At 33.6% G+C, this 21,590-nt stretch overlaps 2 protein-coding genes and 1 long non-coding RNA gene across 3 annotated transcripts; 1 reads left to right on the top strand and 2 right to left on the bottom strand.

Moving 5' to 3' along the window:
- Positions 1-1,124: 1,124 nt before the first annotated feature.
- Positions 1,125-1,693, bottom strand: LOC143596301 (uncharacterized). Its single transcript, XM_077075106.1, has 2 exons — positions 1,635-1,693; positions 1,125-1,569 (listed from the first exon to the last, which is right to left on the bottom strand). The coding sequence occupies exons 1-2, from the start codon at positions 1,691-1,693 to the stop codon at positions 1,125-1,127; spliced, it is 504 nt and encodes a 167-aa protein (XP_076931221.1).
- A 6,662-nt stretch (positions 1,694-8,355) lies between these two features.
- On the top strand, positions 8,356-11,963 carry LOC143596305 (inositol-tetrakisphosphate 1-kinase 3-like). Its single transcript, XM_077075110.1, has 10 exons — positions 8,356-8,546; positions 9,719-9,800; positions 9,949-9,981; positions 10,093-10,213; positions 10,288-10,380; positions 10,472-10,574; positions 11,074-11,255; positions 11,346-11,401; positions 11,499-11,583; positions 11,667-11,963. The coding sequence occupies exons 1-10, from the start codon at positions 8,356-8,358 to the stop codon at positions 11,762-11,764; spliced, it is 1,044 nt and encodes a 347-aa protein (XP_076931225.1). The 3' UTR covers positions 11,765-11,963.
- A 7,049-nt stretch (positions 11,964-19,012) lies between these two features.
- On the bottom strand, positions 19,013-20,370 carry LOC143596304 (uncharacterized). The gene is made up of 5 exons (XR_013146683.1): positions 20,330-20,370; positions 20,189-20,241; positions 19,532-19,666; positions 19,362-19,459; positions 19,013-19,214 (listed from the first exon to the last, which is right to left on the bottom strand). It is a non-coding gene; the product is annotated as an uncharacterized LOC143596304 (long non-coding RNA).
- Between the last annotated feature and the right edge of the window lie 1,220 nt (positions 20,371-21,590).

The following is a 21,590-nucleotide window of genomic DNA, read 5'->3' as shown; positions in this document are numbered from 1 at the left end:
ACGCAATGCACCATCATAATAGGTTTAGGAGATGAATCTTCTTGAGCATGATGGAGTACTAGAATTTGAGTTCGGTTCGTTTTTGCCACATTGCCACTAACTTATTGAAGAAACATCGGCTCAACCCTAGAGGGTTAAGCCTTAGTTTCAACCAGGTTAGTAGTTCAATCTGACCTCCACAAGTAATCGATCCAACATGCAAAACAGAATACCGTGAGCTCGTTACGAGAAAGGAAGCTGGGAGGTCTTCTCGTAACCACCCTTCGGCGTGTCAATCAGTACAAGTTCGTAGAGAATTGTTGTAAGAGCGAGAGTGTAAGGATACTCAAATAGTTGATCTAAATATGGTATTTATAGCCGAATGGGTAGAGAAGGATTGACCGAGTTGTCACTATCAGGAGAACCTTCTATTTGCGTGGGTAAACACGTGCAATGCCTTTGATTGGCTGTGACAACTGGCAATAGTAGACAGTTGTCACCAGGAGGTACAACGTTGGCGTTCTGCGATTGACTCAACATGCAATCCCAATTCCTTTTGCCTTTGTTGTCGCTCTCAATGAATCTTGGACTATGATTGGCCAAAGGAGTAGCCATTATGTACTATTTGTATCTTCCGTGGGTGGCAGGTCTTCTGCCCGCGAGCGTCTTTCATAGTGACAAGTTTAGGTTTGTGGATGGCGTCCGCGGATTTCCTATATGTGGGCGGGGTTTGTCCGCGGGTACCAAGACCATCTTTTGGTTTGCTTGTGCTCGTGGGTGGGTTTGTGGCGCCATCTCTTCACTTATCACTTTTAAGGAAGTGATCAGTATAATACTTTTTTTTTTGAAAGGCAAGCTTGAAATAAAACCACACCCAGAAAGAAAAACCTAATCGGGACAAGACACAAATTACATGCTAAGTAACGGGTTTTTGAGCCATGCCACCCAGTTCAAATAAAACTTACAATTACGAGATGATAACCACAAATACGAAACTGTAACAATCGAATCAAATAGAGTATCTTTGTTATCATTGGGTTGACCAAAATAATCTCATTTCGAGCTCTCCAAATAGTCCACCATGCCGTATAGATAATCACCTCAACAACATATTTTTTCTTTTTTACCCATCCTGAAGAATCTAACTATTCTAAAATATTTTTAGGCCCTTTATCAACCGAAAGAGACACCTCCAACCAACGACCGATAGCATTCCAAATCTTTGAAGCAGGGTGACACCCTCCAAAAATGTGATCTAAAACTTCCCCCGACTTCAAACAAATCGGGCATAATATTGAAGGAATATCAACATCTTTACGACTTAAATTAAATCTAGTCGAGATAAGATCTAGAAGCAGACGCCTAATCATGATGTTAACCTTCCTTGGCACGAAATTATTCCATCTCGTAGGGATGGTACCCTCTGGCAGCTCATGACGATCCAAGTAGGTTCTGACTCCTTTAACCGAGAACGTGTCATCAGAATCCACGTCCCAAATCCATTTATCATCCGAATCACTTAAAGAAACTGAATCTAGAAGAGATATTAACTCCTCGAGCTGAGTGTCCTCCACCCCACCTCTAGGACGCCTTCTCCAGTTTCACACCCAAACTGAATTAAACAATTTCTTTTTTACTAAACAATTTTTGTTCACCTCCAAATTAAAAAGTCCAGGAAATCGTGAGCATAAACTAGATTCTCCAATCCACACATCTTTCCAAAACAAAGTCTCACTTTCGTTTCCTACTTTTTTTCTTATAACCGAAGCAGGAATTAACTCTTCATCATTTAGTTAATTAATCGAATTCACTGTTTGAGACCAAATCAATTTTACTAATATGAATAAGAAAGATATCCCTTCAAGTTTCTCTTTATGATCTCTTGCTTTTTTTTGTTACATTTAGATTTGAAGCCATATGTGAACTAATCAGTCAAAAGTGTAATTTTTTTTACAAATAATGGCTTTGCATATGCAAAGAGGTGAGTAAAAGAGTTGAAAGGAAAATTGTTTTAAGTATGGTTGTAATTTCATCGGATGTTGATGTAAAAATCCATGATCGGAATGTTCATTGATCGTACCATGTTTGTAGCAAAACTATCTTAAATACTTTTGTCTAGGATGGGCATATTCGGTATTAGTACTGATTGGCACCGGTACCAAAATCTGTACCGATTTGGTGCCGTCGGTATCAAATCGGTACCAAGATTTTGAGTTTTCGGGACCGGTATGGTACGGTACCAATATTTCCTAAATTTTACCTTAAATATCGGTACCGTCCTGGTACTAGTATCGAACCAATATCGAATCGAATATTTCGGTACCAGTAAAAAATTTTACGATTTTCGGGATCGAAATTTTTTGTACCGGTACAGTACAAAACTCATCCCTGGTTACTTTTGTCTGTTGCCTGGTTACTTTTGTCTGTTGCAATAAGGTAACAACTTGGACTAAAGCAGTAAAGCTTATTTCAAGGTATGAAACAATGAAGGGACATTTGCTACACATGCAAAACATGTTTCCTAAAACATTGATTAGGTCAGTTCCCATTAAAAGATTCTTTTAATAAAATCGTCACTTTTGCTATGTTAAAATTCTTTTACTTCAAAAGATTCTTTTCGTATATTTATCTTTGACACATTTTTATAAAATCTTAAGTGTCTTTTTAAAGACATATTTGTACAAATAAAAATGTGGGTTTTTATAAATCTAGTAGGAACTATTATCAGGTAATAACATTTTGAATTATTAAAATCAATTTTACCTAAAAGATGAAACTATATATATAATTGAAAACAAAAAAATATGAGAATACTTTACATTTGAGGGTAGATTACAAATAAATAAAATATGAAGGCAATATTAATAAGATTTTGAAAAAAAAAAAACAAAATAAAAAACTGGTATGATCTAATCAATTGAAAACGATTTAAAGACATATAATTACACTGACTAGATATTCAGACACTCGGCTCTAATTCGATTGCCATGCATTTCCAGTCTTGAGTCTTTAAAACATTAGATATTTCACTTTCTTTTTTGAACGACATCAAATATTTCACTTAATTAAATTTTATTATATCTTTCTCTTAGGCAACACCACGATATTTTCACACCAAAGCCAAAAAAAGTGGGGCGTGGTTACGTCATTCTTGTTTTTTTACATTCACAATTAAAAACACTACACAACTATATTTGTGACATTCGTCAATTTCGGGTCTTGTTTGTATTCGTTTTTGTATTTGTTTATTATGTAAACCGACCCGATTTGTAAACCGAAGCTTATGTTATAATCAAAATGATGGATTTATGTTACAATATTGTTTCACACTTGTTGGGTCTTGAAAACATCATATTTTTATTTTTATTTTTATTTATTTATTTATTTTGTTGTTTTATGTTTTTGTCTTGATCCATTTTGCATGAAAACTCTTGTGTCTCACACCCATATTTGACCACCAACATTACCCTATATATACACCACATTTCCTCTTCATTTTCCCTTGCTACAACTCAAAAAAAAAACTCTCTCAAACATCAAAGATTCAAGGTTATCTTCTTAAGTGTTCTTGAAGGTTTTTGGTCTTTCATCTTAATTAGTTTATGTAGCCTTATTAATACTTGTTTATGGTTGTGCAACATATATATAATATACACCCCTTGTTTACCTTTGGTAGTTACTTCTCCGATTTCGGTCGATGAGGTTTCGGACCCCATAAGGCAAGGCTTCATGGAGGACTTCGTGTCCTTGATATATATACATCTATATAACTTGTTCATGCATATTAATATTGCTTATTTTAGTTTGTTGGTCATGTTTACAAGTTCCATGGTTATGGGTTTTTAAGAGTCTATGCTTCGGTTTAACCGTAAATAGCTCTAAACCGTAAACCGAACTTTGTTACTAGTTTTGTTTGTTTAAACATACTTAGTGTTAGATCTAAGTTTCTAAAATCATTTTTACGAATTCTATGGTTATGACTTTGTAGAATGTTACCTCGGTCTTAACCCGAAACACGATCCGAACCGAAAACCGAACTTTTGTTTAAAGACTTTATTGTTAACTTTTGGTATTTTTTTTTATTTGTACATTATTATACAAGTTCTTTAGTGTTTGGACATGTGTAAACCATCTATGAACTTGTTGTGAGATGGAAACCGAACCAAACCGATTCTTGCTCATTTAAGACACACAAGTGTGTTTTTTTTAGCCATCAAGACTTGTATATTTCTTTAAAAATAGTTACAAATTGATTTTTAAATATTTTCTTAAGTACTTGAAAATGTTGGATCCAACTTGATCTCATAACAAAGTTTGGACTGACAAAACCGAACACTCGCTTAACGTGCGTTGTTAGTTCTAAAACAATGGAACTACATACTTGGTTAAGTCTTATTAAATTTTATTGAGTTATCTCAAAACATTCAATATTTTGGAAAGTTGACTTTGGGTTTGACCAATTATCAAGACCCGAACCGACAACCCGAACACTCGATAAAAAAAAACCTGTTTTAGTATCTTTATTCCAAAGGGATTTACATTCTTGCATTTTACCCACCTTATTACTTAACATATGTTGAGTAAATATTAAGGTTCGATACTTTAACCCGGTTTCGAGCAAACTTACATTTTTAAAGGGTTATTATTATAAATTCTTAAATAGTCACATTTTAAACCTTGAACTTTAATTATCTACATTTCTCAACATTTATTTTGTTTAAAGACCTTGAAGACAACCTTTCTAAATTCAAGACTTCTTTTCTTTTTAGGCATTGTGCGTTAAACTCGTCCTTCCGACAAATCTCCAAATTATCATCTTTCAAGTTTACTACTTGAAGGTGAGTACTTCATACCCCATTTTCCATCTTTTATTTTGGGGGTGACATTTCATACTTATTCAACAAAATGATTTATATTTGAATCTTAAACCACAAACGTAGTTGTATACTTTACCTAAATAATTGCTCGATTTGGTGTTCTATGCTTATTTGCCTATGTGTTTATCGCTTTTGGTTGGTGGAACTATAAAATCCTAGACTATTTGGCATCCCCTTATAGCAAGGTGTCGTTAACGTAATGCAATTAACGATAACTATAAAATCCTAGACTATTTGGCATCCCCTTATAGCTAGGTGTCGCTAATGTGTTTAGCGATATCTATTTATCCAAATTACCACTTTTATTTATCGTTTCGTATGCAAGTTTTGTGGCTATCTTTATTATATACTAATATGATTAAACTTATGAATTGCTCACCGACCTTTGTTTTGACAAACTTTATTTTATAAAATATTGCAGGTTTGCATCTTGGTTGATTTATGATTGTGAAGAAAACGACATCAAAGACCTTAGGATATTAGTAAAAATGAATAATATCAATTTGCCATATTTTGTGATATCTTGTTTATGGTTATTTTATGGATAATTGTTATTTGACATTTTCGATGTTGTGAAATGAAATGAGTTTATTAAATACTGTCACTTTAATTAGTGTCATGTGCTTATGGACAATCGTTACACCTCGGCATGTTCCGCCGCCTTTGGTCGAGGTGTGACAATATTTATAATTAAAAATATACATAATATATTTAAAAAACAACTACTTAAAATAAAATACAAATATTTACAAAGCAAACGTAAACAATTCTATATTATGAAACCAACTCGGTTTCACTGAAATTTATATTAGGATATTCACAAAACTAATAAAAAAAGATAAACAATATCATCTAATTATATTTAAAAAAAAAGTTAATGCATCATATATTAAAAAGTAACATAGTAAAAGAACAATATTAGCTCATCTTTTTTTTCTTTCACCTGCCTCTTCACCATGAAGAAAATCACGTAGACTAACCAAGCACGTTGGGCGCAATGTAACAGGATGTGGCTCAACACCATCCACCCACACCCACTAACCACGCCTGAGGCCACCACACCCAAAGTGAACTTGTTAATCCAAAATGTAAAATAAATAAACATACTTTTATGTAAATATACACGTCACTTAAAACTAATCGAATAAAAGAAAGTGCCAACATCCTTTGAAAAGGAGTGGGTGAGAATTGGTTACATAAGAAATGCCAAATTGGGGCCACAACCACATCACTCATTTACACAACACAATAATAATAATAATAATAATAATAATAATAATAATAATAAAATGTCTCTTTTTTTAGAAAGAGATTCCATCTATGTCACTTCAAAATTCAAATTCTTCATTTATCCTTTCACTAACTCGTCACAGCCTATGTGTTAAAAATTCGACACGATATGTTTTTTAACTCGCCGCCTTCCTACTATATTAGCTTATAACCCATCATTTCCCCGCCATGTTATCTCAAAACCCATCGTCTCTCTTCCATGTTAGCTCAAAACTCGTCGCATCCCCACTGTGTTAGCTTAAAAATTAAATATAATAAATCTTTTTAATTTAAAAAATTATATCTAAACAAGGTACACATAAAACGATTTTGATGGTATGCATGAGTTTTCTAAATCATATTATTATCTAAAATCCAATATGCAAGAACTTAAAAACCAATAAAATTTAAAATATTAAAATATTTTTTCTAATTGGTTTTGGATCCGTGTTTTTAGTAAAGATAAGGTAAAAAAAAAATTTTAGCTAACACAGCGGAGAGATAGGTTTTGAGCTAACATGGCGAGGAGGTGACAGGTTATGAGCTAATATGGTGGGGAGTCGGCGAGTTAAGAAACATGTTGTCTCGAATATCTAACATAGAGTTGATAGCGAGTTAATAAAGGGACAGATAGGGGATTTGAATTTTAGAGGGACATATTTTGAATCAGTCTTTAAAAATGGGACATTTTGGGAATTTTCCCATAATAAAATCATCATCATCATCACTTCGGTCCAATGACTGGATGATGGTTAAGTCCTGGGATCTTTGAGGTCTTGGGTTCAAAACCTGACTGAAGAGAGTTTCTCACAGTGATGGATTTTCTAACTGATGGTGATTATGAACGAGTCAGGTCTGAAACGTTGAAATCAGTATGAACGGTTGACATTCCGTATCATGAATGCTTACTCGAGTATTGAGAGTTGTTAATAATAATAATAATAATAATAATAATAAATGGTATTCATTATGTGGTGTAGGGGTAGGAAGTAAGGCTGTAAACAAACCGAACGAACACGAACAAGGCTTTGTTCGTGTTCGTTCGTTAAGAAAATAATGTATTCACGAACGGTTCACAAATACTTACCGAATGAGATTTTATGTTCGTGTTCGTTGATTAAGGAAATTAATGTGTTCAAGAACGGTTCACGAACACAAATAAAATCGGCAGAGCCTAGAGATTGAGACCGATATATTCATCAATGTGAATAATGAAAGTCTTTTAACGAATCGAATGAACACAGACAAAGGGATGTTAGTGTTCGTTCATTTAACTTTAAAAGAACATGGATACTTAATCGAACAAATATTTATGTTCATGTTTGTTTATTTAAAAAGTCACATTTGTGTTCATTTGCTTAAAATCTAAACGAACATAACTGAACAAAGATAAACAAACATACATGAACAAATGTAAATGAACACAAAAAAACATAAACGAACTTAAATGAACACAAATTAACAAATGTAAAACCTTTAAGCAGATGACATATCTAGATAATATTTAATTATTTTTCTATTAATACATAAACGAACATAAATAAAAAAGACATAGACGAACATAAATAAATGAACATAAACGAACGTTCATGAACATAAATGAACGAACGGAACATGTGTTCATGTTCGTTCATTTAATTAAATGAACAAAAATTTTTGTTCATGTTTGTTCGTTTATTAAATAAACGAACATAAACGAACTTCCAGCCGAACGGTTCACGAAAAGTTTACCGAACGTTCGGTTCGTTTACAGGCTTAGTAGGAAGCCTAAGTTCTTCGATCCCCACATACAATACTTTGAGAAGACATGGTTGGCTCAATGAACCGGAATCTTTGTGACCTCTGGTTCGATTATGAGGACGCCCAAATTTTACCGCAGTGAGTTTTTCCAAAATTAAAGATAACTTGGAGGCATTTAATGTATCGTTCGAGAGAGCTGAGCCAGCCGAATTGGGTATTGATGATTTCACTATCTCATGTGGCCAAATCGAACAAGAAGGCAGCAAGTGGACACCGGAAGCTTCTCCGAGGTCTAGGGTTGTTTGTCTATATATACACCACACCACATCCCATATTATTATTATTATTATTATTATTATTATTCATTCCGTAACCGATTTTATCAATCGATTCCTCAAATCGCCTAAAAAGAAGAAATAAAAATCCCCAATTTATCATCCTACATACATTCATCCGTCCGTGGTGCGTTTGTGCAATTAATTATTATATTATGAGGCTGATGCAGGAGGAGATGATTGGGTACAACAGCGAAGAAGACATGGAAATCGAAATCGAATCCGGCAGCTCAATTGTGGAATTAGGGTTTCAAGACAAATCCACCAAGGTCGTCGTTGTCGGCTATGCGCTTACCTCCAAGAAGATTAAAAGCTTCTTGCAGCCCAAATTTGAAGGCTTGGCTAGGTATTTTCCATCTTTTTCACCTATTTTAAATAACCCTAATTTTGTTTTTTAATTTCAATCAACAATTATTGTTATTATTATTTGGTATTCTTTAGAATATATAATCTTGTTTTGATTTGATATGTTTTTCAAAAGATGAGTTGTATTGCATGTTATGATAGGGAGATGATGTTTACAAGCAAAATTGTTACATACATATTAATTACATTGTTTTAGTGATTTGTACAAAGTTTTAAGTAGTTGTACCTTTAGATGTAAGGAACAGGTCTTTTAAGATAAGTATATATATATATATATATATATATATATATATATATATATATATAATTATGAATAATCACATACAAGAATCATCTTAGATAAGTAAAAATCCCACTTGCCAATGAGTGGTGATATTGATATATATACATATATGTATTAAGAAAAATTGTTCCTTTCACCTAAAGGTACATTTTAGGTGTATGGAACAATTTTTTTAATTTTTTTAAAAAATGTTACTTCTATTGGTTAGTTGGATATTTATACTTGTTTGAAATGATTCTACTGTGTGAATATTCATATATTTGATTGACATGTGAGTATGTGACATTAGAGCTGGTCATAATATATGTCACCTACTCTATCAATGTTATAAGTTGGATATCCCTATTAAGTTTGATAGTTAGAGGGTCAACTGATCGTTCGGACCCGTCTTACAAGTTTTCAATCGCGGGCCATAATAGACTTTGTCTAGTGTATCATGGTCCGCATGGACAATACAAGTTGTATACCTTTATTGCTAAAAGGTGTTGACAGCCAATGTACCTGAACCGTTCTAGCTGGAGGGTGAACGTATTAGACCAATAGACCCCTGGGTCAACGTACCAGACCCACAAGGTACCCGCTTGAGCTAGAGTGTCAACATATAAGACCCTCTCTAGCTGGACGGTCCTCTACCAGACCCCCTAGGTACCCGCTCTAGCTCGGGGGTCAACCGACTGTTTGGACCCTTTTTAGCGTTTCAAATGCGGGTGGAAATAGCTATTTTAGCGTCTTCAATAATTGGGTCATGTCTAACAATTTCAGGTTTTGGATTAGGTGATATTAGTCTTTATCAAGTAGTGATTGACGCTAACGCGATTTAAAACTTCGTATAATGAACTAATTGTTGTAATCTTGGTCATGATTGGCAGGAAAAAGGGGATATTTTTTGTCCCTATTGATCAAACAAGGCCTCTTTCAGAACAAGGTCCTTTTGACATTGTGTTGCATAAGGTCAGTGCGGCCTATTCTTCAATATTGGTCTGAATACATATGTCAACTACAATGGTGAACTTTTCTATTTCCAACTCTTTCTTTTTTTGTGTGTTCAATATTTGTTTCGACTGATTTTTTTTTTGTGTTTCATTTTCCTTTCGTGCAGTTGTCCGGGAAAGAGTGGCAACAAATTCTTGAGGTTGGTCTTGTTAACCATCTTCTTTACTGTAATATCACGAATAGTGTTGTTTTAATATCGTAGTTATCAATATAGAGAATGACAATATTTATTTTTTGGATATTTTTATAGGATTATCGGCTGACACATCCAGAAGTAACAGTTCTTGATCCACCAGATGCTATACAACATCTTCACAATAGACAATCTATGCTTCAGGATGTTGCTGATCTGAACTTTTCTGATGCATATGGTAAAAATTTTTTAACAAAGTTCATTTCTTTTAAGTTTTAAATTATTAAATATTAATATTAGCACCCAATGCAGGTACAGTTGGTGTCCCGAAGCAATTGGTAATAGAAAAAGATCCATCATCTATCCCTAATGCTGTTAAGAAGGCGGGATTAGCACTACCTCTTGGTATGTTTTCACACCTTTTTAAATATTTTATTTATTTTCTTGTAGTTTCTCTTGGTATAAAATTAATTTGTAACTTATAAACTTGTTGCAGTTGCAAAACCGTTGGTTGCAAAGTCACATGAACTGTCACTCGCATACGATGAGTATTCACTTGAGAAGCTAGAGCCTCCCCTTGTTCTTCAAGAGTTTGTTAAATCATGGTATTTAATTGACAATTACACTCTTGTTTGCTGACTAAAATAATTAATATGGAATTTCGGAGTGCTCAAATTTTCATATTTAATATGACAATTGTTCCCTTTTCTTTTTTCATGCACTGAAGGGTAAATAAATTTCATAAATTTCGAAAATTGGTATATTTGATATTATGATCTCGTTACATTTATATGATTATACCCTTCTCTTTCTCTGCACACTAAAGAAAGGGTATAAAATGTCATTAATTTGAAAATGGGTAAATTTGATATTATAATCTTGTATCATCAAATACAGTTTGTATTTTAAAATATGACGATGATACCCTTCTCTTTCACCTTACACTGCAGGAAGGGTATAAATGTCGTAAATTTGAAAATGGGTATTTTTGATATATTTGCTTGGTAAATATCATATTATACCAAGTTTTGAGGGCTATATATGGAATTGTCCCTATATTGAATACATTGCAAACTGAAATAATTATTAATGATGTGTTTTAGGTGGTGTTTTGTTCAAAGTGTACATTGTCGGGGATGCAATTAAGGTTGTTAGGCGTTTCTCCTTGCCTGATGTCAGCAAACGTGAGCTGTCAAGAAGTGCCGGCGTCTTCCGGTTCCCTCGGGTCTCATCTGCTGCCCAGTCAGCGGATGATGCAGATTTAGACCCATGTATTGGTGGTAAGTCTTTACTCACTTAAAAAATTTTAAGGCACTAATCACCTGTGTGAAGTACACCATAGCCTCATTCGTATCTATATTTTCTTGCAGAGCTTCCTCCACGTGCCTTGCTTGAACGCCTTGCTAGAGAACTTCGTCGCCGTCTGGTATTATTCTACAAATTTCCTTTTTTTCAAAGATAAATACTTTTCAAAATAAATAAGTAAAACGCGTTGTTAATATATTATACAATGTTTGATGTAGGGGCTTCATTTGTTTAACCTCGATATGATTCGTGAGCATGGAACCAAGAATCGGTTTTATGTGATCGATATTAATTATTTTCCTGGTAATTTATGCTTTTTAAATCTTGATCCACACGGGTATTTTGATATATGTTGTGACCGAATTTTGATGATGTTACGTTTCCAGGGTATGGTAAAATGCCAGAATATGAGCATATATTTACCGATTTTCTTTTGAATTTGGCTAAAAGCAAGTATAAAAAGCGGTCTATCAGCCTACCTTAGAGGGCTTGCCTTCAGATTATAATAAAGCCGGGTCGCCAACAAGATGATGAAGTTGTGGCTAAGCATGCAGAAAAAAGTTGCGAGGTTTAACTGGTTTTTAACTTGGTGTTATTGCTGAAGAAAGATGAGGAATTGATGCATTTCACCATCTTTTGAATGTAGCAAATGTGAACCAACAGTTTGCATGTGTTGTAGATATTTGATTTGGAATTTGGTCATGTTGACTTTTTTATATATACTTTCTTACTGCGTTTAACCAATTTGTGCGTGCTTTGTCCGTTGGGTTGTTAAAACAACCTTGATGCTCGAGTGATGACTTACCCAAGCGGGTGCTCAAATGCGTAACATATTCGGGTAACAAGGCAAAAATGTTTTAAAATCCTCTTTTGTTGGTCAAGTCCAAAGTCGAGGGACGTAAGTAGGTCGAGTTTGAGACGGGTTTGGTTGATCCCAACCCCTTACCCTATTATAGAAGTTTGTTCAATACCTTGCGCAAAACCTATCGGTTATGTATCGGGTAATTTCACGTTGGGTATTGATCCCAACCCCTTACCCTGTTATAGAAGTTTGTCCGATATATGTGTGTGAAGGGGACGTAAAGAATAACCTAAAGAGTTTTACAAACCGAAAGAAGAAATTATGAGTTGTAGCCGGCTGAGAATCCCTTAATATGCGGGGGTTCTAGAAAAAATGAGTCCAAAAGACTCAAACTCAATAATTCATTATTATAAAAAATTAATTAAAAAAAATGAGGCCCTAAATTATAAATCCAATATATATATCTTTGAAAAAAAAAATATATATCTTTGTGTTTTTGAAATCGGTTAAAGGTTTAAGGCATTTTAAAAGTTTAGTTGGGTCAAATGAGAATTGAATTTATTTGTTAATATGGGCTTAAGATAAGTTAATGGATTAATAAAATATTGGGTTTTAAGTTTTACATTTAACTAGTTTTTTCTTTCCTGGCGTGTTGCTTCAGGATAGCTGGTAAAACTCCAGTTGAATCCAGGGTGTTGTTAAACCAAGCGTTACCGTGATGAATTGACGTGAATTTGGTTAATATTGGTTATGTTTGTTACGGTATGGACACCGTTGGTAAAACTGAGCGTTAAAATTCAAAACGTTAATTCATCAAATTAACATATAAAAAGATTAGCATATTCAAAAAAAAAAAAATTAAAATATTAAAAACAACGTATATTTGGTCTACAAGCCAGGGCGGTGGTAAAACCCAAGCGTTGTGTGTTCCAGGCATTGAGGCGGTAACTCGACATGAATTCGGTCGGTTTTGATTACGTTCATTATGATACAAAAGCTAAAAAAGCGAAAAAATTATAAAAATTGAGGTGGACCAACGTAAAGATTAGCATATTCAAAAAAAAAATTAAAATATTAAAAACAACGTATATTTGGTCTACAAGCCCGGCGGTGGTAAAACCCAAGCGTTGTGTGTTCCAGGCATTGAGGCGGTAACTCGACATGAATTCGGTCGGTTTTGATTACGTTCATTATGATACAAAAGCTAAAAAAGTGAAAAAATTATAAAAATTGAGGTGGACCAATGGGGGTGTTGGTCGGTAAACTTATGTGACATTTGTCAATTTCGGGTTATTTTATACTTGTATTCTTAATGTAAACCCGACCCGTTTTGTATCCCGAACCTTTCGATATTATCAAAATGATGAATTGTATGTTAAATATTTGTTTTATAGTTGTTGGATAAAAAAAACACCCTTTTCGGTTCTTAAAATTCCCCGAAAACGCTCAAAACGAACTCCAGGGACTAAAACTACCAAAATGGAGACTTGAATGACCCATTTGTAGTTTGTGCTTTATTGGGTCTATAACCAACCCATTTTCATGAAACACCATTTATGAAAGACCCATTCAACTTACTCTATATACACACACCCATCTTCTTCATTTGTGCTTGCTCATTTCTTCATTTCTCTCTCAAATTCTTGAATTTTAAGGTTGTTCTTCATAAGCTAATCTTTCATTTTAACTAAATTCTCAACACTTAAAGCTTGATGTTACAACATATATATAATATACACTCCTTGTTTACCTTCGGTCTTTTATTTCTCCGGTCTCGGCCGGTTGAAATGTCGGGCTAGTAAGACAAGGTTACATGGAGGACTTTGTAGTCCTTGTTTATATATTTAACAAATCTAACCATATAAATTGTTATACTTGCTTAACTTCTACATATTTTAGTTTATTGTTCATACTTGTCAAGTTCCATGGTATTGGGTATGTGGTGACTAGCCTCGGTTTCATCCCGAGTTGAGAACCGAACCAAAAACCGAACTTTTGTTTAAAAGCTTTATTGTTAACTTTTTGAATGTAAAACTTGAGTATTATTATTTATAAGTTATTTTACAAGTTCCATGGTAATTGGGTATGTGGTAGCCATCCTCGGTCTTATTCCGAGTCAAGGACCGAACCAAAAACCGAACTTTTGTTTAAAAGCTTTATTGTTAACTTTTTGAATGTAAAACTTGAGTATTATTATTTATAAGTTATTTTACAAGTTCCATGGTAATTGGGTATGTGGTAGCCATCCTCGGTCTTATTCCGAGTCAAGGACCGAACCAAAAACCGAACTAAACCGAGTTCACTCGCTTAAGACACACAAGTGTGTTTTTAGCCACCAAAACTCATATTTTTCTTCAAGATTATATTTTAAATCAATTTTAGTTAATTTCTAAACATACTTGGCATGTCGGTAACCAACTTGATCTTATAACAAGTTCGAACCGATAAGGTCGTATACTCGCTTAACGAACGTTAAGGTTCTTCACAATAGAACTACATACTTGGTTAAGTCTATTTTGATTTTATTGAGTTATCTCATAACATTTATTATTTTGGGAAGTTAACTGTGAGCTTGGTCAATTATCAAGTCTCGAACCGACAAACCCGAACACTAGTTTAAACCTCGTTTTGGTATTCTTATAACCAAGGGTTTTGCAATATCGCATTTTAACCCATATTATTACTTAACATAGGTTGAGTAAAAAAAAAGAAAAAAACTAATGAATAGAATACCGAGACCCGGTTTCAAGTAAACTTAATTTACAAAACTCGTTTATTTAATTTCTCAAATATTTACATTTTAAATCCTAAACTTTATTTATTTACTTTATTTGTCATGTATTTTATTTTAAACCCTCCCAAGACTACCTACTAACACAGGACCCGTTTAATATAGGTCTTGCTCGTTAAACCGATCTCTCCGATTATTCACGACACTATCTTTCAAGTTACTTGTTAATGTGAGTACTTTTTCATCCCCCGTTTTCCATCTTTCGTTTTGGGGGTGGCATTGCATACTTATTCAAATTCAAATGATTTATACTTGAGTCTTAAACTACAACACGTATTGTATATGTTTACTTAAATAAATGCTCGATTTGGTGTTATATGCTTTACACGATTATGTGCAAATTCTTGAATGCTAAGGCGGGTAGCCTCATCAAAGTATGATCATACGTTAATTCCGAGTATATATGGTATCCCCATATAGAAAGGTGTCGTCAATGTATTTTTATTGACGATTTCATTATTGTCGTCAATGTATTTTTATTGACGGTTTTATTATCTAAATTGTTGCTTTTATTTATTGTTTTCATATACTAGTTGTGGATTTCATACTATATACTTATTGTCCAAAACTATGAAAATTGCTCACCAACCTTCGTGTTGACAAACTCTATTTTATGCAATGTTACAGGCTTGATGTTAGCTTGATTGGATTACTTGAAGAAACTTATTATCTTGGCTTTAGGATATTAGAAAATAAAAGAACAGGTTATTTGTTTATCTATCTATTTGGCATTTTGTATGAACAATTGTTGTGTTATTTATGATGATATGGATTTAAATGAGTTGTTTAAATATTGTAACTTTATAGTGTCATTGTGCAATGAGCAATCATGTCGCGCCTCAACGTTTCCGCCTTCATTTATCGGGGTGTGACAACTTACGCGCAGGTAAAACCCAAGCGCTGTTGATTCCGGGCATTGAGGCGGCGAGTCTACTCGAATTCGATCGGCTCTGTCATGTTTGTTACAGTACCGGAAAAAAAAACAAAGGTGGCGTCTGGTCAACATAAAAAAATGACGTTTTGTCGGCTCTCATTATGTTCGTTATACTAAAACTAATAAAAAAAAGAACAAAAACCAAGGTGGTGTTAACTGTTAGGTGACCCGACGGCGAGTCGATGTGAAACTTTTGTTAAAATGCTTGTACACGTCCGTGGAAACTCATAATAAAAAATGACTAATAAGCGAGTTTATGGGTCCACACTATATTTTAAGAAAATCAAAATAAATGGTTGCAAAAAGTTTGCAAACAATATGAATCGAATTTGTTGAATTTCGGCTATTATTTCATTTAAACTCTAAAAATTGTATATAAATATATTTATAAACACTCATAAAAATTTTTGGGCCCATGGGAGAGTTGGGTCTGACCACCTTCCCTCCCATGGGTCGCTGTTGAGATGGGCGAGATTTTAAATTTGCTTATTTGCTTTTTGAAAAGCTCTAATATGAAACTTTTGGTGAAACTTTATCAAACATCCTTTTCTTTTTAACAAACAAATAAACAAATAAGCAAGTTTTAGAAGCTCATTCAAAAACCCCTAGATGCTATAAGTAATGTAGGCGTGTATGTTGGAAGACTAAGAAATTTGGTCCGCGCTTTGCTACCCCATTTAATTTTAAATCTTGATATGTCAATACCCATTTAGTTTTAGAATTTTGACCAATTCCTTCCACTTTGATTTAGATTATAGTAAAGTTAAAACACCAGCATAACATAAAATGTTGATAAATTACAAATTGTGATTATAATTACATTACAACTTTGATTTGCTTTTCTCATATCTTACGATAGGTTATTCACACAACATGTGACTTTGAACATGCGTTAATGAAATAAAGTGACACAAACAAGCTATTGAATTAACGACTATAACCTTACGTAACGCTGGCTATAAACATCGTTAAGAATTAATCTTAATATAAACAACGAACCATATCACATCCCTAAACATTTACTTTTGTGATTTTCTTTACAAAAAATGATAAATGCATTATAAGACTTTGTCCTTTCTCATAAATTTATTCTTTATTCATAATGCAAATCTACAATATCTACCACTCCAAAAAGTATGCATTTGAGGTCCATCTTTGGGGAATCACATTCATACCCCCACTTGAAACATTGCTATCTGACACACTCAACAACAAAAGATGTTTTGTCCTATTCTTATTTCCTTACTCAAAAGTCAAATCTAACACATGTTTAACAAACCACAAAAAAAAGTCAACCTCACCCCTCCACTTGAACAATCCAACCTTCTATTTCTTATTCTGATTAGGCTATGGTTTTATTCAGTTCTTTTATAAATAATATATATGGTTTTATTCAGTTCTTTTATAAATAACTAGTAATCGTATCCGCGCGTTGCGGCGGGCCTACACATGGTTAATACTATCTCATATTTCTTCAAATCATGCTGTAATATTTTGAGAATTCTAGGCATGAGCCATTCAAATCATAGAGACCTCATGGATAGATCAGCCTCCATTTTCCCTCTTTTTCAACACTGCACATCAAGTTAGATGGCAGATCAACCCGTTTGACAACTTGATTCCAACCCGGCAAACTATTTGATAGGTTTAAATAAATAATTTAAACGGGCCAAGTTCGTTTTACATGATTTCTACATTCGTTTAAATTTAAATATGTTGCTTTTCACATAAACCGATTATAACCGCATGATCACAAACTTATGACCAGAAAAGACTTACCGTGTAGAATATCATGAAGGGATCCATTTGAACCATACTCATAAACCCACACTCTTAAATCGCCCATCAATGAAATACCCGAGTAATCCCACAACACTATCATTTTTAAGCCGGAATTCCATAAAGACCTGTAACAAAATGCTCAATATATTTAGAAACCAAATATATAAAGTTGCATTGATTAAAATTGCTTAACTTGTTGCTCACTGAAGTCTAATTTCTTGATGGCGGCTGCTTGCCCACTTCACAAAACACCATAGTACACCGTTCCATATAGCTCCTAATCTATTAATGATTCGGTGCCAAAATTGTCAATTATGCCTTTGAGATCATCCACTTATATCACAAATTGGTTGTTTGATAATACAGTTTTCTAAAAACTGACAAAACTTCAGTTTGTAATAGTGCAGAATAATTTAAATGACGTAATACTACTGCAACTTTGCATATTGTAATTTTGGAGAATATTAGAATGACTTTGATGCCAAAACTCTATCTGAGTGGGAAGAGAATGTAAAACCACCACTCAAATTGAAAGATAAAACACAACTTGGCTATTAAAAGCTTAAATCTTGTGGTTGATTATATGTTTTAGCTTGAATTACCTTCAATTCATTGGTTTGGACAATTGAGTTAAATATATACAGTTTAACTTTGGACAGCTGAGTTAAATACATTTATAATTTTGTTGGTTATGAGGTAGCTTACACGAACTTTGGAGGGGTTTTAATGTCATGCTCCTCGATCTGAAACAACAAATACAGCCAGAAAAATATATTAGTCAACACAAAGTTAGCTAGTCATTTTCTTGTACAATAAGTAGACGACAAAGTTACCTCTTATTCATATGAATTGTTGTCATTTGCAACACCCAAATTAACAATTTAGGGAAATAACTAAGAATAATTAGAGAACCATACATATACATATTAAAATGGCGGTGAATGGAGGGAGCGGAGTTACCAGTGATAATGAAAGAGTGAAGGAAGGATCAACTGGACATCAGTAGAAGTGGAAGATTTCAGAGGTGTTGGATCCATCTCTCTAGAAATTACCTTCCTTTCCCTCTTCTCTCTTGTCGTCTGTTACTTTTCAACTTGGTGGGTTACTGCACTACACTGTATATGGCTTTCAAGGTTCCTACAACCAGCTTGACAATTTGTACTACAGTAATTTATGTAAACATATATTATCTCTCACTGATCTTTTATTTGACTTAAAACTTGATTGTATATTTGTATGTAACAATTAGAATACGAGAGTTAATCGAATTAGCCAAACACGAATGCCATCAAAACCAAATCATTTATAACCGAGTCGTTTATGAAAAATCTCCAAAACCTAAACATCAGTTATAGACTCGATTTTAGCAAATAACCGATCTAACCCATGTTCAACAACATGGTTGAATATAGCCCAATGAAGTTTGGATACTGTTACATTTTCAACTATAATAACGACTTACACAACAATGATGAAGGTTACAAAATTGGGAGCTTCTATCTATCAAAGCTCAATAATTCAATAAATGAATATAAATCTTCTATTTCTCAAAGATGCAGATGAAAGTTGTCAACAATATGTTGTATTACATCGCCACCATCAGAATTCATCCAAGGAGTGTTTACCTATACATAATAACATAACAAAAACTAATAAGTTTTTGAAAAGCCTGTATGACTTTCAAGAAGTCAACCGGTTGCAACGTGCAACCTTATTCTTTACACAAATTATTGAAATATAATATTGGATTATCAAATATATAATATACTTGCCTGGATTGTATTATGGGCAAAGTATCTCTGTTTACTTCCTTTAAAGCTAACATCAATTCTTTCCCAACTTATTTTAGTCAACCCTCTGATCATTGCTTCTGCAAGTCAAAATAGTGAACATAAAGTCAAAACTACTGATTCGTGAAGTCAATATTTCTTAAAAAAAATACCTTCCATTGAAGCACGGGCCGCCTTGAAACTATTAACCGGCAATTGATGGTGTTTTCTTGTATAATGATATTTGTTGTGTTTTGTTCTCCCTTCAAGATATGAGGGTATTTACCACTTCTTACAAGGTGTTTACGCTGAAACCAGATAAATTTGCTATGTCAATTGACTAGTACAATAATATAATATACAATACATAAGCCTGTAAACGAACTCAACATTTAGTGAACCATTCGGCGAGATGTTTATTTATGTTCGTTTATTAAATAAATGAATGAAAATGAACACATGTCTTGTTCGCTCGTTTATGTTCGTTCATGTTCATTTATGTTCGTTAGTTTATGTTTGTTAAATATATTCGTTAAAATTTTCAGGGCCATTACAAATTAGTCTAATATTAATAACTTTTTAGGCCCACCACATTGTTTTCTTATTTACTTTTAGTTAGTTTTAACTCAGTTATGCTTGTTCATATATGCCCAGTTATGTTCTTTCATTTACGTTCATTTATACTGTTAACGCGCAAGTACAAACGGCCACAAACAAGAAGACCTCATTCGCTAATTGTTCGTGTTCGATCGTTTCGCTCGGCTCGTTTACAGGCCTAGCAATACAACCCAAGTGGTTTTTATAAATAATAATGGAAATATGAATGACACCTGAGGAAGTTCATTTCTTCGGCGAATCGATGATCTGCTCCATCCCACAATATCTATATTTTTCCTTTTTAAATTTAGTAAACATAGCTATAAAAATTTATAAAATGTGAAATTTTATATGATATGTGTGTAGAAACGTACGATCAAAATGGGCATTTGCATAGGCAACATGGTGCTTGAAAGAGCAATGCAGAACTGCAAATATGAATGAAACAAAGATATAAAAGTTAGTTGTTGTATAGTGAACGTGATAACAGAAATCAAATAATGCAAAAACAAGATATGAAGGCTTACAAAAACTTTAAGTCTTCAGTATCGTTGACCATCTGAAGCAGTAACGGGGGTTGACCGTGAGCTTTATCGGTCAAAAACAAGTGTCTTCCCGTTCTTCCAAGAACCCATGATATTTGGTTAGCTACTTTCTCGACAGTATTAGATCCACCAAACATAGGCACCTGAGATGTAATTTAAAACAGTTAGAAAGTGACATCAACAGATACGGGTATTTTAGTCATTTCGTGAAAACAAACTAGGCACGGAAAGGTTTCAAGAATGTAAAAATAGTGATCCAAAGGGTTGCAGGCTTCAATTTTGGACTGAACTAGTTAAAATGGCCAAAACCACAGGACGAAAAAAAAAAACTAAACTCAGATTAAAATTTACAACCCACCTGTTTATGTCCACCTGAACCAAGATGTGGAGTTGCAACGGTAATAAAATTTATAGGCACTAAACCAGCAATTCTTGCACTACAGCCACACTCTAAGCAGTTATTATCGGTTGAATCACGTGTGTAAAGTTTCGCAATTGCATATCTTGCTATTAAGCCACCGAGTGAGTGACCAATAAAAGATATTTTTTGAAGATTAGGATGGCGTTTTACCACGGATATTACCTGCAAAAAACACTAGTTGTTTAAGTTTCTAAACATCTTTAATGCAAGTACCAAATGAGGTTAGTTTCAAGTTTTTATAGGTCTAACCTCATTTGCTAATCTGTTTCCCATCACATCAATGCCATTAAATGTCAATAGTGAAGAGTTACGTTCACTGCCTGTATATAAAAGCATTCATTCAAATAATAAGAGCACAAACTATGTATACAGAAATTAGATAATGAAGCTCATAGATAAGAGAAATGCTTACAGTGAACAATGATATCGTCAGGATACGTCTTCAAGAACTGTTTTGCAGCATATCTCCAATTATGAGCACTGCGAGAAAGTAAAAACTGATATAATTATATCATCGTAAGTATACAGCATGTGCATTGTTACAATGAAGAACGTATTACGGCAAATCAAGGTAGCAAATATATTATTATTAACCAATTCATCACGAATCCAATTACTGCAATATCATATTTTCAATTTCAAACTTTCTTACAGTTCAATTTGACTACA

This window comes from Bidens hawaiensis, unplaced genomic scaffold (assembly GCF_021521415.1).
Source record: "Bidens hawaiensis isolate Kalapana, Puna unplaced genomic scaffold, B.hawaiensis_p1.1 tig00046218_1, whole genome shotgun sequence".
NCBI classification, from domain to species: Eukaryota; Viridiplantae; Streptophyta; class Magnoliopsida; order Asterales; family Asteraceae; genus Bidens; species Bidens hawaiensis.
The sequence above is the reverse complement of the archived record's forward strand: the minus strand, read 5'-3'. Positions and strand labels throughout refer to the sequence as shown.